Consider the following 25,095-nt stretch of genomic DNA (forward strand, 5'->3'; position numbering starts at 1 on the left):
TCCTCCTCTAGGTCATCTTTGGCCTTGACTTGGGTTGTTACCTAATAGCTATGGGACCCTGGACAAGTCAATTTTCTCTGGGCCTCAGTTTCTGCATCAATCAAAACTGGCCATGTTCTTTTTAGGTTGTTGTAAAGGTTCCATGAGATGAAGCATGTACCGTGCCTGGCACATAGTAGGCCCCCTATTCATGGCGGGGGATGTTGGTCATCCGTGTTAGCATTGGGATTATTGTTCAAGAAGAAACTGTGATTCAAAGAGGCTGCAATTACAGCCACAGAATCACTCACTGCTGCTTCAAGCCCCTTCCCCTGGGACAGAGGGACCCCGGCACACACCTGAGGGCCTCTCAGAGGTCACCTGTGCCCTTCAGGGAGCAGAAGTTGAGACCTGGCAGGCCTCCTCCTCCAGCAGGGGCTATAAACACAGAGGCAAACACGGCCACTCAATTAGTGTCTTTATTCGTACTGTTGACATTTCCCATGGGGAATTGTTGAAGGGCGAGGAGGGGAGGGCGGAGCAGGGAGCATGGCTTGGTTTTCCTCCATCCGGTGGAGGAAGTGAGGGGACAGGCTCGGACTAATAGAGTGAACAAGGGCACCATCGCAAGGTGGGTGGAGACGCTTCACCCAGTGACTTCAGACAGCCCGAGTCCTTCTGTCAGGAAATGCGATTTCAAAGTGGAAAAGTAAAAAAACAAAAACAAAAAAATGATGGAAAGAAAAGGACAAAGTGCATACAGAGAAGGCTCTAAGGCAGCCAGCAGTGGGAAGCCAGGTGTCTGGGTGGCCTCCTGGCCACGCCTCTCCCCCAGGCCAGGCTAGGCCGGGCTGTTGGGCCACCAGTGCCCTCTTGAGACAGTCCCTGTTGGCTGGAAGCCACAGAAGGTTGTGGAAGGAGGACAGCACCAGGGTGTGGCAGCACCAGGGCGGCCCAGGGCAGGGCCGCGTTGAGGAGATCAAAGCCTCTCTGGGGAGTGGCCTGGAAGGCTGGTGGGCGGGCTATGGAGGGATAAAGCGCCCCTTTCCTTGGGCGCAGGGCACAGTCACTCTCTGGAATCTTCTATGACCGGGTGGCGGTGAGAATGCTGCTTAACCACAGAGCTGAAGGCTGCCAGGCCCGTCCGGGTCCCTCCCTGGCGCGCGGGGCCCGGCGCTCAGAGCGTGATGGAGACGCCGGGCGGTGGGCGCTGCGACCAGCTCAGCAGCCCAGCCAGTCGTTCTTGATGCTTCCGAGCTTCACGTTCCTCAGACTATGGTTCTCCAACATCTGGTAATAAGAGCCCTTGAAGAAGTAGCTGTAACCTGGGATGAGAGAGAGGAGGCGCTGTGAGCACCGTAGGCCTTCTGGCCCTGGAAGGTTCCTGGGAGCTTTGAAAGCCCGCATGCCCCAAGGAAGAAGCTTTTAACCCGGAGGGGACCCTCTGAGGCTGGGAAAGGGACACGGCTGTGGGAGTAAGCTCTCGGAGTCGTCTTCAAGATGGGGATAGAGGTACCCCTTAGGGCCTGTGGTAAAGCTGAAATCAGATAATACGAGCTACTATTAATGTACTTAGTACCCCTCTAAGCAACAGCCCTAAATCGGAGGCAACAAACCAGGTGGTTGCTCCTCCCACGGGCCCACAGATGGGTTTTATTTGGCGCACACAAGGTTTTTTGTTGTTGCTGTTTGTTTTATTTTGAATTCTGCATTAAGTCGCTACTGTATAAACATCTGTACGTGTCACAAGGAAATACAGACTTTTTCTGCTTCCTTTGAAAAGAACTGGAATATGCAGCCACATCGGGCCCCGTCCTTGCAGGGCAGCCATGATCAGAAGCAGAGAAGCAGCTGCGCATCCCCTGTCAGCGAGCCATGTGCTCTCTGGTTTGCCACAGACCCCACCACTCCCTACTGTCTGCCTGGCCTACTTCCCTCATTTGTGCTACCGGCCTGGCCCCTCTGGGCTTTGGAATCTGTGACTCCTGACATACATCATCTCGTTTACTTCCTTTAAAACCCTGGCACACAGTAGGTGCTCCTTGGTTGTTTATTCCTGAAGATCATCTTTAACCCAGCACCTGATCGCACACTGCTTTTTGCTGGACAGGTAGACCTTTAGCCACTAGAGGTCAGGGCCATGTGCTTAGCCAGCATATGATAGGGGCTCAAAAAAAAAAAAAAAATCTTCGTGGAATTTAATTAAAATGCTCTCTAAAAAGCCACGCTGGATCATTTCCAGGGCCCTAGAGACTCCCAGAAGCCTCCTCAAGAACATGGCTTTCAGGGGCTCCAGTGGCGCAATCGGTTAGCGCGCGGTACTTATAAGAACATGGCTTTCAAACTCCAAATTCTACCCCTCGATGACACTGGCTGTTCTGTCCAGCAAGGGACCCGGGGCACAGTGAGTTGAATGGGGACCTTTGCCACACCAGCAAGAGGCCATGACCAAGCTGGTCCTATTTCAAACGGAGCCATCCTTCTGCTGACGGGAGGCGGTGACAAGGCCTCTGGTGGAACCCAAAAGGGCCTGGATCAAGCCCCAGAATGAATGCAGGGCACAGAGCCCATGTTCCTGGCCCCCCACAGGCCTCCCGCCCCTTCCCTGGCTCCAGGCCCTGCAGCTGTGAGAGGCCTCTCTGGGTTTTACTGCCTGGAGCCTGCTGCGTGAGCAGAGGTCAGGGGTCTGGATGCCTTCCCAGCCCTGGCTGAAGGCGCTGGTTTGTTCTCCCCGGCCCCACCGGCCTCCCTGCACAATGAGGGAGTGTGTGCTTGTAGGACAGGGGCCCTGGTGGGAGCGGGGGGGTGGGGGTGGGGGGGCGCTAGAAAGCAGACAGAGGCCGGGGCAGCTCACCACCAGCCTGCAGGTCCACCGCGGCATCCAGGTCATCGTAGATGGCGTTCCAGGCGTCTTCGATGAGCTTGGGGAAGTCGGGATCCATTTTCTTCTTCACCTCGTTGTATCTGCAAGGGACAGGAGGGGGTGAGCCAGTGGGGCCTCCCTAGCGGCCACCCCTCCCCGGACCTGGATGCGAGGTCCCCGCTGACGGCTCCCGGGTGGGCCCGGGCAACCAGACCTCGCCTTTCTGGGAGGCGGCCGGCTGGTCAGAGAAGGTCTGAACCCCAGCTCCCCAGCTCCCTCATGACGTGATCTTCATAGTCCAATAAAAACCACCTTGTGATTACCGCTCTCGTGCAAGCAGGGTGTTAACAACTTTTCATTTCCCTTCTCTGTCCATCCTTAGGATCATCCTACGACACAAGGATTCCCGGATACCCAGTTCACAGACCAGAGGCTTAGAAGGGGTGCCCAGCTTCTGAGGGGGGGTCCAGCCCAGGCCTCTCTTAGTCTCGCTTTTACCAGCTGCAAGAAGGGGTTCTATTTCCTCTAATGCAGTGGTTCTCAACCTTCCTAACGCCGCGCCCCTTTCATACAGTTCCTCATGTTGTGGTGACCCCCAACCATAACATTATTTTCATTGCTACTTCATCACTGCTATGGATCTTATGTCTTTTGCTACTGTTATGGATCGTCATGTAAATATCTGATATGCAGGATGTATTTTCATTGTTACACATTGAACATAATTAAAGCATAGTGATTCATCATGAAAACAATATGTAATTAGATATGCGTTTTCCGATGGCCTTAGGCGACCCCTGTGAAAGGGTCGTTCGACCCCCAAAGGGGTCTCCACCCACAGGTTGAGAACTGCTGCTCTAATGTCTCGATTAATGTGGACACCAAAGGAAATAACACATGCCCGGTGCCTATCCCCGCATCTGGCAGCTTATTTGGGACGTATTAGCTCCTTTACAAACTTTGATCCCCACGGCAACGTGACGGGCACTGGACGCAGTGCGCCCATCACTCTCCCTCTGGCTGGGACACATCGCTGCCTTTTCACCTGTCTGTGGAGATGACAGCACATGTCCTGGGGGCTGATCTCGGCCGGGACAGTGAGGTTACCGTGCAGGTTAGTCACGGGGCCCCCATCTCTCCGCCTTCTCCCCGCCCCCCGAGTCTCCTCTCCAGTGTCCCCGCTCGCCTGTATGCAGCTTTGAAAGGTTTCCCTGTGACTCTGTAAGCCCTTCGGCAGCTGGAAACATGGCCGTCAGGGACACAGGTTCCATGGGTGTATCCTTGAGGCACACAGGACTCAGTCTCCACACCTGGAAAATGGGCCTAATACGCATATCTGCCTCCAGTGAGAAACAGAGGTGGCATGCGCAGCCTCAGGCCCGGCATGAAGCACGGGGCCCGGCATGAGGACCGCTGTTGTTTTACCCAAGTGTGTTTACGTCTCTGGCTGTACCAGAGGCCCCACACGGCAGGGTGACTATGTCTTGACCACCGTCTTCCAGCCCCTGGCTCAGTGCCTGGCACAGAGGAGATGTTGAATAGATATTTGAGGGCTTCGTGGAAGCTTCCAGAAACAGGGGCTGAGCACTCCCTGGCATGAAGGAAGGGATGGCCAGGCTGGCGGCAGCTACTCATCCTCTGTCGCTCTGGGGCCCTCTCTCGTTCTCTACCAAGAGCAGGGGAGGTGGGGGGGGGGGGGAAGGTCTGGGGTCCCTGCAGACTCTGCACCAGGACCAGCATCTCAAGCTCAAGGGAGCGAGACCTGGCCCTTCTGGAATCGGTGCCTAGAGCCTCTGAGGGAACCTACAGCTCTGCCACTTTTAAGAACCTTAATTCTGGAAGGTAGGCTTGCTGTGGAACAGTACTGGGAGGCAGTAACTCGGCTAGAAACCCCAGCAAAGCACCATCATGGCCTGTGTGTATGTGTGTGGTGTGTACGCACTCATGTTCACATGTGGATGCATCTGTTCCTATATATGGACATACTCAGGGTGCGTAGGGTATGCCTGTCCAGCCTGGCTGGCATGGCTCAGTGGTTGAGCGTCAACCTATGAACCAGGAGGTCACGGTTCCATTCCTGGTCAGGGCACATGCCAAGTTGTGGGCTCGATCCCCGGCAGCCCCAGTGTAGGGTGTGCAGGAGGCAGCCAATCAATGATTCTCTCTCATCATGGATGTTTCTCTCTCTCTCCCTCTCCCTTCCTCTCTGAAATCAATAAAAATAAAACGCCACGATTCAAGGACACTAGGGTTCTAAGACTCATGTCTGTGACCCTGTGCCTGTCACTGCCCACATGCTAAGGTCAGGAGATCCGGACCCCACAGCACGCGTGTGCCCAGGAGGGCTCCGGGGCCTGTGGGCGGGAGCCCGCCCTGGGTTTCCTGGCTGGCTGCGTTCTTTCTGGAGGCTTGAGATATCAATCAGCTTAGGCTGCTAAGTATCTTAACAGCATGTCTGGAATTCCACTCTTCTGAATGCCTGGGCAGCCAGGGGCGGGTGGTGGGCGGGAAGGTGGGAGAAGGGAGGCCCTTGGGAAGAAAGCAGGATTGTGTCAGGGATGGCAGACCCAGGGCCGGAGGCAGGGGCAGCCACAGAGGAACGTGGGTGGGTGAAGGCACCTGACCACCCCTTCCTTGCACAATCACTCCTTCCTTGACCAAATGATCCTTAGGGTGTCATGGAGGGGGCCCCAGGTGAGGGGACAGGAAAGGCAGGTATGATCCCGGCTCTGTGGCCAGCAACACACCTTGAACCACAATTTCCTTCCCTGGGAACTAGGACAACATTCAATCACCCTGAGGCTGCTTCTCGCTGACCATTCCTAGCTATGGGGCCACTGCCCCTTAACCTTGACCCTGACCGCTCAGAACTAAACCCTTCCCTTTAGATAACCTGGAGCAGAGAGCTACCTGCTGGCAAGCTGGCCCCTGATTCGGATGCTGGCTCCTGGGGGAAGCTGGTGTACCCATCTCTGTCTTCATCCTATTTTGCCCTCTCCCATCCCTGCCTCTACCACCCCATTTCTTGAGACCTCCCACTATTTGGGGGGCACAGTGTAGAATAGCGAACAGCATGTTCTCGGGGAGCCAGAATTCCAGGGTCCAAATCCCACACGGCCACTACCTGGCTGTGTGATTTTAAGCTACACACTAAACCTCTCTGATCCCACGTGTCCTCATCTATAAAGTGGGAATGCTAATCACACCCATCTCCTAAAGCCCTTGGCATAGTGTCTGTAGGAGAAGCTATCGTCTTTCTTTTCATTACCCTTCCTTCAGTGAATCATCCCAAATAGTGACGCTCTAGGCCAGACGTGGGCCCATCAAGAATTCTGAGACGGGGAAGGCGGTTCTAACCAGAATTGCAGCCATCATGCGCCTATGTCATCCCTTGATGACTTCTCCAAGGGGCTGCCGTCCTGGCAGGTTAGAGACCAGAGAGGGGACATCCGGGGCCCACCGGCCTCCGGACGTGACCCAGGAGGCGCGAGGCCGCCGTGTCTGTGGCCACGCAGCCGGCTCTGCCGCCCTCCTTACCTCCAGAACTTCTTTCCAGCAAAGATGTATGTCTTCTTGTTCTTGCTCCAGTTAAAGGCAGCATCCACTCGTTTCACACTGGGGGGCAGCCCCAGGCTGGTCAGCGGCTTGGGGTACCCGGGCTCCAGGGTGCTGGCTGAATAGACCCAGTACTCATCCCCTGGGGTGGAAGCAAAGAGCGTGTCAGGGGCCGGCCGGCCCGTTCCTCCCCTCATCTGTCTGCCCGGGACCCCGCTGGGGCCATTGTCAGCAGGGACACGCCTGGAGTCAGAGGCCGACCAGGGCCCACGTGGACGGGGTGACAGTGGGTTATAGAAGGTGCCTGGCCAAGGAGGGGAGGAGTCCAGCCCTCGCTCCACTCACCGGCCAGATACTGTGGGTGCCACGCCTGCCACGGGGGGGGCACGTTTTTCTCATTTGTGCACAGGAGCCCTGGGGACCAGAACCGCCCTGGCCACAGCCCACGATCCCTGGGGTAAAGGATCCTGGGAGTCGGCTGGTGGAACAGGTACCCACGGTGTTGGCTGAGCCTTTGTGGCTCCTCCAAGAAGCCGCCCCTGTGCCCCGGCTCAGACCTGCCAGTCCTCCCTCCCGCCTCCCAGCACTGACTGCAGCCCCGTAACAGCTGGTTTGTGAGCTCTGTGAGGGCAGGGGCCGGATCCCCAGCCCATGGCAGGTGCTCAAATCCATGTAGGATAAAAGCAGGGCTCCCCAAACATTAGCCACGTGACCCTCTCTTGATGGTTTCGACCACTTGTAGAGACTCCTTGTACAATTATTTACTTTCAAGGAATCCATTTTGAAATCTTCAGAAATACGTTCATTTTAAAGTTTAAAAATAGAAGCTAATTGTGGTGGTTTTTTTTAAATTCCCACTAAAGCTGTTGTCTGCTAGAGGCTCTAGCTGGCATTAGAGCCACCGGCACGAAACTGCAATGTTCCTTCTGGAAAAGAAATCAGGAGAGAGAAAGAACTCTCCTGTGGGAAAGTAATGACATGCTCGCTCCGCGGGCGATGCTCTCTGATGCCGGTGTCCGAGCCGGCCTCCCGGACGAAGCCCACGCTTTCGGATGTGGTGGTTGGAAGAATGGGTCCCTAACGCGGAGGGAGCACCCGCAGGTGCCCGGGAACCGGGAGGCAGGGCCCCGAGGAGCCGAAGGCCCGGCAGCATCCTTCCCACACACCTGCAAAGAACACCGCCTTCTCCTCCTGGGGGGCCTCGTACACAGCATCGATCTTGTCCGGAAGCTCAGGCCAGAATGTGGCCACCAGCAGGGGCCCCGTGGGCTTCTCGCCCAGCGTCACTGTCCGCCAAATGAACCTGAGGGGGGAGGGGGGCAGTGGAGCGGAGGCGGCTCTTCCCCAAAACGTACGGACCGCCATCCAGCCCCACCAGGCTCTCGGTTCCTCCCAGAAGCAGCCAGGAACTCGCACATCTCAGGGGGCTTTGCCCTTGCAGTTCCCCTCGTCTCACGCACCCTCCCAACCGGTCAGCCCATCCCTGTCCATCTGAGTCCACTTCTCCCGAGGGCTGCCTCCTCTCAACACCTCCTCCCAACGCCTCCTCCATCTGAATGTGTCCACAAAGCATTTGACTCATTAACGCTTCGGCAACCACACGTCTTTCATTCTGCCCTGTATTGCTGTCGGTGTTCTCTGCCTCAGTTTCCCAAACCAGACGCACGATGCTCAAGTTGAATGTGCATCAGAGTCATCGGGGGGGATCTGTTCAAATACAGATTCCTGGGGCCCACTCCCAGAGATTACAGGCCGAGGTCCTGGGGGTGGGAGCAGACACCCACACTTCTCACACACACACCCTGGGGGCTTAGGGTAGAAGGCCCAGGGACCTCTCTGAGAACACGGATCTAGGCAGTAAGGAGCCTCTCTACCCCCAGCATCCAGTCCCCCATCCCCCGCTCCTCAAGCCTAACCAAGTACTTGGCACCATCGATGCCAAGTGGTTATTTGTTGATACCAGCGAGCACAATGGGACACACGGACGCTGTGCCAGGTGGTGTTCTAAGCGCAGAGCTCACCAATCCCTTACAACCGTCCTGTGACACAGGTGGGAAAACATGTCTCGTCTTGTAGATGAGGAAACTGAGATAAAGGTACATCATTAACTGGCCTATGATTGGGCCACCAGTAAGTAGTAGGTCTGGGATGCTAACCCAGGCCATCTGGCCCCGAGCCCACGCTGTCAACTAGTATCTCTATGGATGGATGGATGGATGGATGGGTGAATGGAGGAGGAGGAACTGATCACGGATAATAGATGCGTAGATAATGGGTGGATAATGGGTGGATGGGTAGATAGATGAATGGATGGATGGGTATATGTGCCTTTGCATGGATGGATGATGGATATGTCCTTTAATGCAGCCCTAATACCATCTGCCACTATCCAGGAGGGCTAGAGCCGCTGGATATTATCAGCTCTTGGTCAATTGAGTGGGAGCCTTTATAGCACGAAGGACACCCCCTTTCTCTACCCTGTGGTTCCTTGCTCCCTGGACATGGGACAGTTTGGCCATTGGAGGTCAAAGCCATTCTGGGAGAAGGCCTGTGACAGCCTGCATGATTCTTTCCAATGTTTCCTCACCCCTCTGTTAGAAATACAGAGCGTGTCTGTTGCCACGTGACTGTGCGGTGCCGCCCCAGGGGGTAGGCCTCGGACTTGGCTCTGTGATTTGCTTCAGTCAATGGGATACCCTCAGACGTGATGTGAGGCTTTGACTGTGCTTGTGCGGCCTGACTTGGCCTCCTGTGCTTCTGCCATCTGCCATCAATGGCCACAAATCCCAGGAGGATGAGTGACAGCAGCACATGCCCACTCACACTGCAGCCCGAAGCCGACACGCCTCGTAGACCCACGGACTGGGGGTGAGCCACTGAGATCCGGAGGTCACCCGACATGCAGCCAAACTAGGGCCCTTCTAGGAAGTGTCTAGTGGGGTCCCTGTGCGAGGGCTGGGGGTCCAAGCAAACGGGGCCAGGGCGGAGGACAAGAAGCCCCCCCACTCACCGGTCCTTGAAGAAGAAGATCTCCCCGCGGATCTGAGCGATGCCGTCAAAGACGATGTCTTGTGTGCAGATCTCGGGAGTGACGGGTCCCAGCGTGGGGGCGGGGCCGGGGCCGGTGTCAGTGTCAGGATTGGGCCCTGGGGGAGGACACCTAACCTCAGACTCTCCCCAGCCCCAGGGGTTCCCCGCACCAGGCTGAGCCCCCAAGGCTCCCACCCAACCTGCTAGGGATCCGAAGAAACACTATTCTGGCCTTAGTGTGAGCCGGGTAGGAGAGGGAGACGATGCCTGGACGTGGGGTGAGGGCGGGGAGAGGGAAACCAGCATCCCATGGCCCTTCGCACTTTATAATGCTCCTCACTGACGCCACCGGAGTCAGACCCCACTTCATCCCTGGGGGGCAGGCATCATTATCACTCCCACTTCACAGATGAGGACACTGAGTCCAGAGAGGTGAGGGGCAGAGGCAGCATACAGCCCGGCGCCTCCCCCTCCAACGTGGGTTCAAGTTCACCGCTTGCTCCCCCCAGCCTCTTGGCTCAAGCACCACTTCCACTCCTTCGGCGCGGTCCACGCAGCACCAGTACCGTTATACACCTACTTTTTCCAAAACATGGACTTTACTTTTTAGACTCTAGCCTCGTGGCAAGCACTAGTCATGAAGAAAGCACTGGTCTCAGGTCCTAGTTGTATTGTTCCGATTACACATGCAAATAAAAGTCATGAGGAAAACTAGAAACCTGCATCCCTGTATCGTGAAGGCCATGGCAACACTGGGAAATGCTACCCTGTGTCTAGCTCATTCTACTGGATCCTAAACCTCACTTGGTGGCTGCAACCTGGTGACCCTGGGGCCAGCAAGGTGACCTGTCTCAGGTCTCAGTTTACTCCTAAAAGATGGAGAGCCAAGAGGGGTGTGAGCAGTGATGAGATTTGGAAAAGAAAGGAGCTGTCCCCGGTCCCCTTGGAGGGCTGACCCGTCAACACCGGTGTCTCCTGCCCTTGTCTCCTGCCATCTGGGAGAGCCGGGACCTTCCCGGTGCACCCCCTGCCCCTCCATCCCGGGCTGCATGGCCTCCCAGACCCCCGCCCCAGAGCCCCGAACCGAGGCTCACCGTAGAGCTCTTGGATGCCCTTGATGTCGTCGTGGGAAAGGCGGAAGTTCTTGGTGTAGGTGTAGATGGGGGCCATCAGGGCTCCGGGGTCCTGCGAGTGCTCCAGGCCCATCGCGTGGCCGAACTCGTGAGCTGCCACCAGGAAGAGGCTGTACCCTGAGGGCCGCAGGGCGGGGAGGGGAGAGGGACGGGGAGAGAGACAAGAGAGGAGTCAGGCCTTGGCTTCAGAGACGAGGACGTTGGAAGCCATCCTGTGGTGGGGAGAGGACCCTGGGAGGGGCACGGGTTGATGTTTCCTGCTCCTGAGAATTCTGGGGTGAATAGACTAGGCCTATTCCTCTCACGCAGGGCAGGCTGCCCGTGTGCTACAAAGGAAAAAACGAGGCATCTGTGAATCCGCTACGTAAAGTCCCACTGGCGAAACATCATGCCTCCTGGCGTTTTGTGTTTCTCTATAGAGACCAGGGCAAAACCGGCTCCGCAGTCTCCAAACAGGTAGGAGAGTGGGGACAGGCTGGCCCGAGGGTCCCCCACTCCTGCCCCAGGGACAGCAGTAAACGCCGTTCCCACTTCCAGGGGCTGCCCAGGCTCAGCCGCAGACCGAGGGCAAACCTGTTGTGGGTTGAAGAGTGTCCCTCCAGAAGGTGGGCTCCAGCCCTAACCCAGAGGACCCGTGAAGGTGACCTGACCTGGACACAAGGTCTATGCAGGTCAATTAAAATGGAAAGCCTGGCAGGCATGGCTCAAGGGTTGAGCGTCGACCTATGAACCAGGAGGTCGCAGTTTGATTCCTGGTCAGGGCACATGCCCGGGTTTCGGGCTTCATCCTCAGTGTGGGGTGTGCAGGAGGCAGCCAATCAATGATTCTCTCTCATCATTGATGTCTCTACCTCTCTCTCCCTCTCCCTTCCTCTCTGACATCAATAAAAATATATATATATATTTAAAATGTTAAGTCATACAGGGATAGGGTGATCCCTTAATGCAATAGGACTGGCGTCCTTCTCAGAAGAGATACAGAGACGAAACAGAGGGGAATGGCCATGTAATGACAGAGGCGGGAGTGGAGTGACTCCCCGAGGAAACGCGGCCCGGCGGACACCCCGATCTTAGCCTTCCAGCCTCCAGGAGTACCAGAGAGCGCATGTCTGTCGTCTGAAGCCACCCCGTCTGGGGTGCTCACGGGAAACTAACAGAGAGCCCGGGTGCATCATGCCAGCCGGAGCCCTGACCCATTCTGGCCGGCGGCGAATCCCACCTTCAGGGAGAAGCTGGAGCAGAGCAGGTAAAATCAGGAGATGCCCTAGCCTGGCCTCGGGGGCTAAGACAAACTCCTCTGGCCCGCCTCTGTCAGCTGGCCTTCTCCAAGTTCCATGTTGTTGTGAGTCAAAAGGTGGAAAAGTCACATAGAGAGAGATGCACCTATTTCTGGCCGGCCCAGGACCAGCCCTCTCACCTGGCCATCCTGACCCATCAGTGAGCCCAATGACCCTGAGCCCCACAGATATAAGTGGACACAAGCACCCTGCTCACTGCACTGACACACAGGAGGGTCACGGCCTACCTCCTGGTCACGCCCTCACCCCAGCCCGGGCGTCTGGGAGGGCAGAGAGCTGCTCGGGCCGGCTGTGTCTCTGCACCCCCATGCACAGCTTGGTGAAGGATGGTTCCTCGGGGGGGGCGTGGGGGGGCAGAGAGGGCTCTGAGGCTCTCCCCGGCTGCGTGGAGGCGGGGTGGGAGCAAAGATGAGCTCCTCTTGTTCTCCCCTCTCCTCCCGCCCACCCGCTCCTGGGAGGCAGCTGTCTGTTGGAGTGGGGGTGCCTGGTAGGAAGGGGAGCAGCGAGCCCAGCACGGGGACATGGTGGGTAGTCTTCTTGGGGCAGCGGATACCATGCCTCTGCCTGGATGGGCGTGGTCTAAGCAGGGACACGCGTCCACCAAGAGCAGGTCGTGTCCCCACCGTGGGTGGGCAGGACCTGAGCAGGGTAGTGTCTCTACGCTGGTGAGTGCAGGGCTCTGTCTGTGCCTGAGGTGGGTGGGGGCTCGGGACGGCTTCCCGCCCAGATGTGGGGTGTGGGCGTCCGGGCCCCACGGCCGGGCCTGTACCTTGGTCGGGACAGAAGCCCCAGGTGCGGTCGTCGTCGAAGCTGGCGGTGGTGGAGCACCAGGCCTTCCCGTCGCTGCGGCCGTCGCTGGTGCAGCGATCGTACTTCTTGCCCAGGAAGGTGAAGGGGAAGACGCAGGGGGCGCCGTTGCCGTTCCCGCCGATAGTGGACATGGCTGTGGGGTCAGGGACGCGGGTCAGGGCCGTGAGCAGCCTGAGCCCTCCGCCACCAGGGACAGCGACGTGATGTGGACATTCACACTCCCCCTGAGCCTTCGCCCGAGCAAGTGATGGATGCACGGCTCACCCGCCCACCCGACAACCCTGTGCGGTCAGAACCGCGCCACCCCATTTCACCGATGGGGAAACCGGAATGCAGAGAGCTAAAGGAATACTCCCTGAGCCCTGGTCGGTTTGGCTCAGTGGATAGAGGGTCGGCCTGTAGACTAAAGGGTCCCAGGTTCGATTCTGGACAAGGGCACATGCCCGGGTTACGGGCTTGATCCCAGTAGGGGGCGTGCAGGAGGCAACCGATCAATGATTCTCTCTCATCATTGATGTTTCTATCTCTCTCCCTCTCCCTTCCTCTCTGAAATCAATAAAAATACATTTTTTAAAAAATTGCCTGAGCAGATACTGCTAGGCAGCATTCAGACTTCAAATCCAGAGCTTTCGTCGGGCTCCGTGGATGGGACCCGAGGGGCCAGAGGCAAAGGGTCTGGGCAGGGATAAAGGAGCAACACCCTTTGCTGGACCCACAGCTCCGCTGCAGAGGGCCCTACGGAAGCCTGTCCGCTCCCCTGCAGACAGGAGGTGCTCACACATACCCGCTGGACGAAGGGAGGGAGGGGAGGAGGAGGAGGAAGAGGGCAGATGAGAGTTCCTGCTGACAAAGAAAGGCAGGGAAGAGAGACTTCAAGATCCAATGGAGGCCCTGACCAGTTTGGCTCAGTGGCTAGAGTGTCGGCCTGTGGACTGAAGGGTCCCAGGTTCGATTCCGGTCAAGGGCATGTACCTTGGTTGCCGGCACATCCCCAGTGGGGGGTGTGCAGGAGGCAGCTGATGGATGTTTCTCTCTCATCAATGTTTCTAACTCTCTATCCCTCTCCCTTCCTCTCTGTAAAAAAATCAATAAAATATATTTTTTTAAAAAATCCAATGGAGGGACAGAAAAGGACCTGGAGAGCATTGTGCTGGGCGAAATACGCCCTTGGAGAAAGGTACGCACCCCGTGATCTCACTCACAGGAGGAATCTAATGAACCAAATAAACGGATGATCAAAAAGAGACCCAGAGACAGAGACGCACGGGACAGACTGAGGAGCCTCAGAGAGAAGGCAGGGGCGGGTGGCGGGGGAAGACACCAACCAGTGAACATGTCTGCGTAGATGCATCACCCGTGGACACAGACAATGGGGAGGGGAGGGGCTGGGGGGGAGGGAGAGGTTGGAAGAGGTTAATGGGAGGAAACGGGGACCTAGGTCATACTTTCAACAATAAAGGTTTTTTAAGAAGAAAGAGAAGGACTGGTCAGGGAGGCTGAGGGAGTGTGGGCCATGCAGAGGGGGTCCCTGGAGGGCCCGACACCAGGCAGCACCGATTGGGCTGAAGTGGCGATTGGTCCCGACGTCTGTGCTGCTAAGTATTCTGGCAGAGCCCCGTCCTGGGGAAAGGGGGCGGGGCTCCTGTGAGTTCTAGGGAAGGTGGGGAGAGGCGGGGAGAGGGGAGCACCCACCGGTCTCGGGGCAGAAGCCGTATTTCTTGTCGCGGTCGTAGTCCTCCGTGGTGCTGCACCAGCGGTAGCCGTCGCTGCGGCCCTCGGTGGTGCAGCTGTTGTAGGTGGTGCCCTGGAAGCTGAACGGGAACTTGCAGGCCTTTCCATCACTGTTGCCACCCATGGTGAACAGGGCTGGGGTGGGGGGGAGAGAGGGAGGGTGCAAATGTGAGAGAGGCCACCCACCGGGCACCTGCGTGGGTACAGAGCTGGCTGGCCACCAGCCTGCCGGCTCACCAGTGAGGTGTCAGCGTTGTTAAAATATTAAAAATGGGCCGAAACCGGTTTGGCTCAGTGGATAGAGCGTCGGCCTGCGGACTGAAAGGTCCCAGGTTCGGTTCCAGTCAAGGGCATGTACCTGGGTTGCGGGCACATCCCCAGTAGGAGATGTGCAGGAGGCAGCTGATCGATGTTTCCCTCTCATCGATGTTTCTAACTCTCTATCTCTCTCCCTTCCTCTCTGTAAAAAATCAATATACTAAAAAAAAAATGGCCCTAGCCAGTCTGGCTCAGCAGGTAGAGCGTCGGCCTGCAGACCTAAGGGTCCCGGGTTCGATTCCAGTCAAGGGCACGCACCTCAGTTGCAGGCTTCTTCCTGGCTGAGGCCCTGGCTGGGAGCCCACGCAGTAGGCAACCAATTGATGTGTTTCTCTCACATCGATGTTTCTCTCTCTTTCCCTCTCTCTTCCACTCTCTCTGAAAATCAATGGGAAAATATCCTCAGGTGAGGATTTAAAGAGAAAAATTAAAAATCACCGATACTGGTTGGTAAGCTGCTGCTTCTCTGAGCTCCTGGGGACCTCCCCTAGCTTCCTGGTCAACCCCAGCCATCCCCTGGGCGCTGATGGACCCTCACCCCCATGGTGAACTGGTGGCACACAGCAGGGAGCCCCCAGGAACCCTGCTCCAGCCCCAAGGTCACTGTCCACCTGCCTGGTCGATGCCCACACCACGGGGATCACTAAATACATCATCCATGGTCGGCAGGCCCGCCAGAGTCTCTCCATTTGATAGACAGGGAAACCGAGGCCCAGAGAAAGCTGATTCCGGAAGTGCTCATGGTCTCATGGTCACAAAAATGGAAGAACTGGGTGAGGGGTGTCACAGAAAGCCACAAAACACACGAATGTCAATCTCTCTCTCTCTTGCGTGCGCACATACACACACACACACACACACACACACGAGGCTTCACCTCCTCTCACCCCAGGCGATTTTCTGTGGTCCCTGGAGGAGGCAGTGGAGGAGGAAGAGGGAGGGAGAGGGGTGTCTTTGGAAACCTCCATCCACGCTGACCTCGAGACAGGGGCCATGACTGGAGAATTGGGGGGAGAGATGGGATTCAGAGTCTGGGCTTATCTGTCCTGGGTTCTTCCCCTGTGGCCCGTGGCCTCATCCACCCCAGAGCTACACAATGGTGCATCCCTGGATTGCCAGCGAGCAAAACCACAAGTGCGTAACGAGGACCAGCTGTGCACAGCCGGGCCAGCGGTGACCTCACCGCCCGTTAACTCCACCGCGACCAGAATGGAGCCCAGTCGTGGGACTCAGGCCCCCGTATCCTCACTGGTTCCTTCTCCCCAAACAAGAGACCTTCTCCTGCCCGGCTCGGTGTGGCTCAGTGGTTGAGCATTGACCGAAAAACCAGGAGGTCCCTGGTTCAATTCCCGGTCAGGGCCTGGGTTTTGGGCTCCATCCCCGGTGGGGGGCGTGCAGGAGGCAGCCGATGGATGATTCTTTCTCATCATTGATGTTTCTATCTTTCTCCCTCTCCCTTCCTCTCTGAAATCAATAAAAACATATATTTTTAAAAAGAGAGAGAGAGAGAGAGAGAGAGAGAGAGGCCTTCTCTTGCAACGCCAGCAACAATGGGTAAGAGAAGAGGCAACCCTGAGGCCAGATGCCCTGTTGGCCTCCGCGTGGGGAAAGGCAGAGTTAACGGCCACGCCGCTGGCTTCCCATCGGCTCTGTGTCTACCGCCCAGGAAGCCCCAAACTCCTCTCAGATCCCGACCCCAACAAGGATGAAGAGAAACAGACACTGAGTCAGCAGTCAGGAGGGGCTGAGTAACACAACATCTGCCCCCAGACGCAGACACGTGCGTGCTGTGCGTACTTGCCTCTGGCTAGGTACCAAGTAAATGGCCAATGTCCCAGGCCGGGGAGAACCCAAACTTATGAATTACAGCTGTTTTCGCTTCGAGCATCAAGGCATTCTTTTCTCATCACAAGGGTTGATGCATGGGAGGGGGACTCGGCACCTGAATCCCTCCTGGGAAACGCAGCACGATAACAGATTTCTATTTAAAGTTTCTGATGTACTGATGGCTGGAACTCTTACTTAGTACACAAAGTATCACATGGGCTTTGGTACCAAAAGCATAAACAGAACCCTTCTGTCAAGAGGGCTGGGGGTCAGTATTCAGTTGCCGTGGAGTCAGATGGACTCACAAACATGTCGCGTGACAGCCAAAAAGACAAAGGCATGTGCGGGTCAAGGAGTCTACGGGGCGGGGGAGAAGGAAATATTTAGAGAAACGCTTGGGTTTTCTCCCACTTTTCTGGCTTTCAATCTCCAGACTCATCAGATAGGATGACTTGACAGAGTATGAAGGTATATGTACTATCATCCTCAGATTTCTGATTACAAAGTGTGTCAAGGATATTTTTTGAAAAGGATTGTGCTGGCCAATACCCTGGCCCCTTTAAAAATGTTCCCCTCGATTTGGCTTCACAATACCTGAAAATGTTATGTTTTGAGCATTGACAAACACATACACACACAAATACTGGGTCAAGACACAGAGATGTAGACACAAGCAAAAACAGACAAGAGACCAAGAGAGGCAGATGGAACAGTCCCCTACACAGACACAGACAGACACACACACCTTCAAAGACACACACAAAGACACACACACACACACACACACACACTAGCAAAGCTGGCATCAGAACCAGGAGTAACGGCTGAAATTCCAGGGGTCGGTGCCCCCTAGCCAGGTTGGGTACCAGCCTTGGTGTCTGAGTCTCGGTCCCCAACCCCATTGCTAGACTTCTGATCCATCCTGGAGCCTCTCTCCTCGTGCCCCGGAGCCCCCAATCCTGCCTGGGGGGGTGGGGGGGGGGTACAGAGTGGTTCTAGAGAGAACCACTGGGCACGTGAATAGTTCTAAGTTCCTCCTAAGGTGTGCAAGAAAAAAATAATTAGCACATCACACCTGTGATTTCGCATATGTCCTTGCTTATGGCGAGACAGAAAAAGGAACTGACTTAATGAAAGCATGAAGTAAGTAATTACGCAGGTGAGAGGGACAATAGGGTGGCAAGGGCTGCCTGGCAGTGCCAGGCCTGGGCAGCGTAGATGCCGGGGGACAGCAGGGAGCCTGGGGCCAGAGGACTCACATTCATGGGGGCAGAAGCCGTATTTGTTGTCCTTGTCGAAGTTGTAGGTCGTGGAGCACCAGAGGAAGCCGTCCGAGCGGCCCGCGTTGGTGCAGCTGGTGTACTCCTTGCCGTTGAACATGAAGGGGAACTTACAGTACTCCCCGTCGGCAGTGCCGTACTTCACTCGGACCACTGGGGGGGCGACACAGGATGGGGTGAACCTCTCCAGGCACCTTCTCCAGAGACCAGAATCCTGTGGGACTCCCCTCCCCCTCCCATCAGAGTAAATGGAGGCACCCAGGGTTGTGGGGGGAGGTACAGTCCTTGTTGCTAGGTTACAGGGAGACAGGCAGAGGACTGCAGAGGAGGCTCGGGCATGGGGACGGCCACTTTCTTACCTTGCCCTTCTCCCAGGGTCCACAGCTCATCCTCGTCAAAGTGGGAGTCTCCCCCAACACCAGGCCCCGGGGCGAAGGCGTGAGCCAGGAGCCCGTCCTTGCCATCAAAGGGGTATCCATCTCCATGCTCTGGAACACAGCGGGTCTCAGCTTCTAGCTGCCACCCTGGGCCCTGACCCCCAGCCACACCCCACCCACTGGGCATTTGTCCCCTTCCCTATCCTGTTGGTGTTATCCAAGACTGGGACACAGCAAGTCAACAGAGAGTTGCTGACTTGATGGTCAGCATCCTGAGGTCTCCATGGTCAAGTCTATCACCGATAGTCACACCTCTAAGCCCCAGGCCTAATGGCCACCCAGGTCCATACCACACACCACCATCCCCACCCCCTGCATCATCATTCTATTCACAATGTCCACACCGCCTACCTTTATGTCTACACTACTGCCAGTGCTCACACCACCCTCCCAGACGGCGCCAGTGACCACGGGTTCTTGTCCACTCACTCTCCTGTCTACACCGCTCCATTCTCTCTGACCTCCTCCCAGGCCTGGAGTTCCTCAGGACGGACCCGTGCTACCCAACAGAACTCCCTGCGATGACGGGACACTCTTTGTGCTGTTCATCACCAAACGGCCCCTGTGGCTACGGAGCACTTGAAATATGGCCCGTGTGACCAAGACACAGAACCTGGATTTACTGCATTGAAACTAATGGAAATGCAACCAGCCCTCCGTCTGTCGGAGCTGCTGTGCGGGACGGTGCGGGAAGGCCCCGTGCTTGCAGTTGACGCTGCCTCCAGGGAGTGACCAGTGCCACGCCATCTGCCTCACATCCACGTGGCTCTCCAGCGGCCGGTCCCTGCTATGCCACTCGGCGTCCACCCCTCCTCCTCTTCTATCTCAGCTGCTCCCAGGACCCGGGTGCCTCTCTAACGCTGGATCCCCTCTGTCTCCACACCAAACTCCTGCTGGTCCTGATTCTCCCTACCCCAGCGGCCGAAGTTGATCATGATGTCGGCGTCTCCCTCGTGGATACGAGAAAACCGGAGGGGGGTCACGTTACTCCAGACTTGGAAGGCCCGGGCGAAGGCATCATCCACCGTGTCGGAGTCAAGGTCAGGTGTGTAGCTAATGATCCTGGCGGTGGGAGAAACGCACAGGAGTGAGCAGGCACACGCACGCGAGTGGGTGTGCGTGTGTGCAGGAGCCTATGTGAAATCGTGTGAGTGCACGGATGTGTGCAAGGGCAGCGCGTGTGCACAGGTGTGGGAGTGTGTGCAGAAGCACGTAAGGGGTACAGGCGTTTGCATACACGAGTGTGTACAGGTGTGCACACATATGCAGGTATACGTGTGTGCGTGGTGAGCAGAGCTCCCTGGGAGAACAGCCCGCCCAGAATGCCTTGCATCCGAGACCAGCCAACATCCTCAGGCCTTGTCTCAGGAATCTCACCCATCCCTTCTGGCTGGGGGACGCACAGGGCATAAATAGTGCACATGGGACTGGGGCAGAGCTCTCATCCTGGAACCCAGCACGAGCCGCACAGAGCAGAGGCCAAATCCAAACAGGCCTCCGCAGAGGGTCATCCCAATCGACAACTGATGACAACTCCATCGTATAACCAATTAGCAACCGGCATCCCATTCTCTCCACCTGCCCCAGAGACTCCAACCAGGAGTAACAGTGACTGGCAGTGATGACACTGTTGCTACACACCGGACACTGAGAAACCCCTTTACATACGGGACCCAGCTTAGTTCCCAACCAATTTCCGAGGAAGGTCCTGTTTTAGCCCCATTTTGCAGATTGGAAAGCCAAGGCGCAGGGCATTGAAAAATAAGTCGCCCGATGCCTCATGCCTACGAAGTGTGAGAGTCAAGTCCAGGTCTGTCTGACTTCAGCTCCTAAGAACTCTGTATGCAAACTCCTTAAGACTCCGCGTTCTCACAGGACGGACACCTCCTGGGTCCCTGGAGCGGAGCGAGGCCCGAGGAGACCCTGTGTCCCACGGCCCAGAGGCCCCGCTGCCCCAGCCCTGCCTCGGTACCTGTAGGTGATCTCGTTCTTCTCCCACTTGGGCTTGCGGGGGAAGAAGTTGTAATTGGCTACATCGGGGTTGCCGCAGCGCGGCTTCTTCATGGTCATGATGGTGCGCTTGTCGAGGTTCCCCGTCTCGGGCAGCCCAAAGAACTTCTGCATCTTCTTCAGCGCATCCTTCAGCCCAATCAGGTTGCACTTGTCCTTGGGGCAGCCGTAGTAGGTGTTCAGGTATTGCTGGGAGAAAGAGCGCCAGAGGTAAGCAGCCCCGTGAGGGCGGCATCATCCTGACCAACGCAGGCTGCGGTCACCAGCCCCAGCCTAGCCCCGCAGGCCAGAACAGGACATCATCCAGGGGCCCACGGGCACTGGGGGGAGTGCTGGGTTCCCAAACCAACTCTGACGCCCAAACCAACTAGTTGAGTGACGTAATAGCTGCAGAGAGCATGATGTCAGGATGTAACCCTAATGCTCACAGCAGCTCTGTGATGTGGTTATTATTACCATCCCCATCATACAGAGGAAGAAACGAAAGCACAGAGAGGTTAAGACACTTGCCTAATATCACACAGCTCACAAATGGCAGAGCTGGATTCGGACCCGAGCAATCTGGCTCTAGAGCCACGCTCAGAACTGTAATTCACTACCCCTCTTTACCTCCATCATCTCTTTGTCCGACTCACCACGGCCATCTCTTTGTCTCTACCTAACGGCTGATGATGACGTAAGAGTTGTTTTTCTCACATTTCTTACATAGAGATTCGAGGGCTATGTGCATGGGTGGCAGCAGCAGACAGACCTGGCTCCAAACCCTGGATCAGTCATTCCCAAAATGGACTTCAGGGACTTTGCCCAAACTGAGGCCTCTGCAGAGGGTCAGGGACCAACCAACTCATTCATTTCTTCACCAAGTACTTTTTGACACCTGCCATGTTCCAGGCCCTGTACTAGTGCTGGGGTAAACTGGTGAACGTGACAGGTGTTTCTAACTATGTTTTTTATTGGGGGTGGGGGGAGGGAGAGAGAGAGACAGAGAAACATCTATGAAAGAGAAGCATCGATCGGCTGCCTCCTGCATGCCCCTACTGGGGACCGAGTCCAAAACCCAGGCATGAACCCCGACGGAAATCAAACCGGAGACCTCTTGGTGCATAGGATGGTGCTCAAACCACTGAGCAACACTGGCCAGGGCACAACAGAAATAAATGCAAAATTAAATGTGATGGGTGCTGTGTTGGAAAGGTGAAAGCCAGGAGACCTTATGATAGGGGCCCTCACCATGTTTGGAGCAGTAGTTAGGAAATGAAAATACAGGTATTATATATATATATATATATATATATATATATATATATATATATATATATGGCTAATATGCAAAATGTCCCCTTGGGAGTTCGACCAGAGACCATGAGTTCGATCGCTCGCTATGACATGTGCTGACCACCAGGGGGCAGCACGAATGAAGGAAGTCCCTGGCTGGCAGCCGGAAGGCCCCAATCGGCCCTGATTGCTGGCCAGGTCTAGGACCTCTAGTAATAATAATAATAATAATAATAATAATAATAATAATAGCGATGATGACTAACACTTACCAAGTGCTTACCATGTGCCACTTCGGAGAGTGTTAGATTAGCTTTAACAGGCACCGTTACTGCCCTCCGTTTGCCGAAGAAGCTGGCACTGAGAGGTGAGTCACGCCCACGCTCACAAGGCCAGCTGGTTCGTGCACCTGGGGTGGGAAGCCAGGCAGCCCAAGCACAGAGCCTGCTTGTCAAGCCTCCCACTGCCTTGCCTCTGGGCAACATGGACTCCCTTATGCTCCCTGGAAGGTGGGGGCACCGGGGTTGCTTTGTCAAGGCTCCAAAGTCCCACCCTCACCCCTAACCAACAGCCACAGCATGATGCCAGCTGGCTCCAGACCCGTGCCCGGCCGGGGTGGCTCAGTGGTTGAGCATCGACCTATGAACCAGCAGGTCACGGCTCAATTCCGGGTCAGGGGACATGCGGGGGGGGGGGGGGGGAGGGTGGGGACTCGATCCCCAGTAGGGGGTGTGCAGGAGGCAGCTGATCAAGGATTCTCTCTCATCATTGATGTTTCTCTCTCTCTCTCTCCCTCTCTCTGTCTCTCTGAAATCAATAAAAATATATTAAAAAAAAAAAAAAAAAAGAATATCAGCCCCTAAAAATGTAAGCTGTCTCAACCCATTTATCCAAAGGGGACAGAGGCTTGGATGCTGGGAAGGAGGGAGGGATGTTACATGCTGAGAAGGGGTTCCCAGGGTGACCCTCGGGCATAGGAGTTCTGTCTTGAGGAGCCTGGGGACCAGGCTGAAGGAGAATTGGGGGTTTCCTGGGGGGCGGGGTGAGGGAGCAATAAGATTTCAGATGTCTTATGGGCTAGAAGGAACCAGCTCGAGGCGCTAACAGGTTGAGAGGTGTTGCCCTTCCACTGCGCCCAGCCAGGCACGGGCGCTCACAGAACAACATCCATCGGAGCGGCCGCTGGGAGCCCCGCCAGGAGGGAGGGCTCGCTGGCTGCTTTCCCACCCGCCGGGCGCCTCCGCCCCCGCCCCACGCGCCAGGCCTCCAGCGCCCGCCCCTCCCTCCGACCCCGCGGGCCACCTCTCTCCAGTCCCCCATCCCTTTGCAGAAGTTGCAGAAATTCGAGGAAACTTTCCAAGATCCAACCGGAGACCCTTCTGGCCACCTTGTCCACTGGGCCGGGCGAAAAAGATGCGCTCTCGGCGTCACTCCTGCCCCCAATATTTGCCCAAAGGTCCCCTCGAGCGGTCTGCCCAAGGCCCCTCTCCAGATGTGTGCCAAAGGTCCCCCATGTTTGCCAAGCCCCGCTTGGCCCAGACTTCCCAATGTGTGCAAGAGTTTACCCAAATCGCGTGCCACAGAAGCCTCTTTTCAAAGTGCCGCAGGGCTTAAAAAAACCCTCCACCGTTTGCTACCGGGACCCCTTTAGGCCTTTGGCCTACCAAGATGCTTGCCAAGGGGACCCTTCCCCCATGTGTCCAAAAGTTGTTTACAAAACCGCCCCTTGGCCAAATCCTTCAGCTACTAGACAATGTCCCGGTTATTTACAAAGGAGCCCTTTCCTGCAGTTGGCCAAGCGCCCCCTGCTCTCCCCCGCGTCCCACGCCCCCCGGCTGTGTCCGGAAAGTTTCCAAGTTGTTTATCAAAGGCCTTCGCCACTCACCAAAGCCCCCCTGCGGTTTCCAAAACAGACCCCACCTCCGGCTGGCCCAGGACGCCCCTCCCCCACGCTGTGTGCCCCTCGGGGGAGGAGGAGGTGCAGCCGGGAGGCCCCCCAACTTCGCCTAACAAAGTTTGTTGAAGCTTGGCTCCTGGAGGCCCGCGGAGCCACTCACCACGGCCATCTCTTTGTCCGATTTGGGGGCGACATCACCCGGGAACTTGATGATGGGCGATGGCGCGGCGGCGATGGGGCCCAACAGGCAGCCCAGGACGCAGAGCGCCCGCAGCGCGCCGGCGAACGCGCCCCGGGCCACTGGCGTCTCCATCATTGCGCTCCTGGCCCCGTGCGTCGCCCCGGAGGTCGCCGGTTCTGGTTCGAGGTGTGTGGCCGCGTCGCCGCCTGGCTGGCCTGGCTCCGCCGCGCAGCGCTGCGCTCCGAGGGGACAGCTCGCCTCGGTGGCCTCGCTCTGCCCGGCTCAGCTGCGCGTGGCCCGGTCCCCGCGCCTCCGTCTGCGCCGCTGCCTGTGCCGCCGGTCCCGGAGTCCCTTTGTATTTTTAAAGCCCCAGATGTACAGCCTCCAGCCACCCCTGGGGGAAGTCTGGATGCAGCGGAAACAAGGGAGGGCAACCGCCAGATGTGGCCGGCTGGGCTGGGAGGGCGTTGGCAGTGCAAGGAGGTAGCGGTGGTGTGGGGGGATGGGGCGGCGCGCGCAGGCCCGCCCCTCGCTGCCCTATTCGCCCCGCTCCGTCTTTTCTCCTCTTTTTCTCTCTCAGCCTGTTTCCCCCGCCGCCTGCCGATGCTCCAGGCCTCGGCTTGCACCATCAGTTCGCGACCTCTCTTCCCCTTCCCCCGAATCTGGGCACAAAGCCCGGCGACCCCCTGCGGGGAAACATCTGGTGTGACTCTCCAGGATCTGGGGTCAGAGAGCAGCGGTTCTTGGAGGGACGCAGGCCTGACTGCACTCCCAGCGACAAGGGTCAGAGATGGGGAGACAGGGTCAGAAACAGATCAGCTGCATTAAGATGATTAGAGAGGCTGTAGATGCTTAAGGTGGAAATAGAGAGAGATGGTCAGAATGGGAAAAGATGCAAACAGATACAGTGAAGGGTCCTTCTTCCTTCCCTCTTTTCCTTTTTTCTTCTGCAAATATTTAAGCATTTCCTGGGCCTCAGGCACAATGCTAGGTGCTAGATATGCTCTTGGGAACACAGAAGTGCTGATCAGTGTCCCTGGGAATGTCCCCTCGAGCTCTCGGTAAAGAGAATTAATTGGGTGCAGGCTGTGATGGGGAACTCCATCCAGCTGGCCGTGGAACACCTGGCCTGGCCTCTAACCAGCTCAGATGGGCCAGGGAGACTTCCTGCGGGAAGTGACTTCTGAGCTGCGGCCTGAAGGGTACAGGACAAAGGAGTGTTCACTGGGTGGACCTGGGTGGGTGGCACAGATGTCTCAGGCACAGTCTAGGGCAGCTGTTCTCAACCTGTGGGTCTCGACCCCTTTGGGGTCGAATGACCCTTTCACAGGGGTCGCCTAAGACCATTGGAAAACACATCTATAATTACATATTGTTTTGTGATTAATCACTATGCTTTAATTATGTTCAATTTGTAACAATGAAATTGGGGGTCACCACAACATGAGGAACTGTATTAAAGGGTCACGGC

The 25,095-nt window shown here is 56.5% G+C and overlaps 1 protein-coding gene across 2 annotated transcripts; it reads right to left on the bottom strand.

Annotated features, from left to right (window-relative positions):
• Positions 1 to 444: 444 nt before the first annotated feature.
• MMP2 (matrix metallopeptidase 2) lies at positions 445 to 23,894 on the bottom strand. 2 transcript variants are annotated; one of them, XM_070398225.1, is made up of 13 exons: positions 23,604 to 23,894; positions 20,234 to 20,460; positions 19,175 to 19,323; positions 18,184 to 18,312; positions 17,804 to 17,977; positions 14,361 to 14,534; positions 12,628 to 12,801; positions 10,522 to 10,677; positions 9,408 to 9,543; positions 7,564 to 7,700; positions 6,380 to 6,539; positions 2,834 to 2,943; positions 445 to 1,304 (listed from the first exon to the last, which is right to left on the bottom strand). In XM_070398225.1, the coding sequence occupies exons 1-13, from the start codon at positions 23,757 to 23,759 to the stop codon at positions 1,201 to 1,203; spliced, it is 1,986 nt and encodes a 661-aa protein (XP_070254326.1). In that variant the 5' UTR covers positions 23,760 to 23,894; the 3' UTR covers positions 445 to 1,200. The 2 variants fall into 2 exon arrangements, with proteins under 2 accessions (XP_070254326.1, XP_070254325.1); XM_070398224.1 differs by lacking the exon at positions 23,604 to 23,894 and adding an exon at positions 20,907 to 20,918.
• Between the last annotated feature and the right edge of the window lie 1,201 nt (positions 23,895 to 25,095).

Source organism: Myotis yumanensis, unplaced genomic scaffold (assembly GCF_028538775.1).
Source record: "Myotis yumanensis isolate MYYU_CA2020_CCGP unplaced genomic scaffold, mMyoYum1.0.hap1 SCAF_18, whole genome shotgun sequence".
In the NCBI taxonomy this organism is placed as follows: Eukaryota; Metazoa; Chordata; class Mammalia; order Chiroptera; family Vespertilionidae; genus Myotis; species Myotis yumanensis.

Coding starts and splice junctions, on each gene's coding strand:
- MMP2 (XM_070398225.1), bottom strand. CDS start 23,759: ATGATGGAGACGCCAGTGGCCCGGGGCGCGTTCGCCGGCGCGCTGCGG. Junction 19,324..20,233: donor AAGAACGAGATCACCTACAG/GTACCGAGGCAG, acceptor TCCCACCGCCAG/GATCATTAGCTACACACCTG. Junction 9,544..10,521: donor GGGCATCCAAGAGCTCTACG/GTGAGCCTCGGT, acceptor GTCCTCCCCCAG/GGCCCAATCCTGACACTGAC.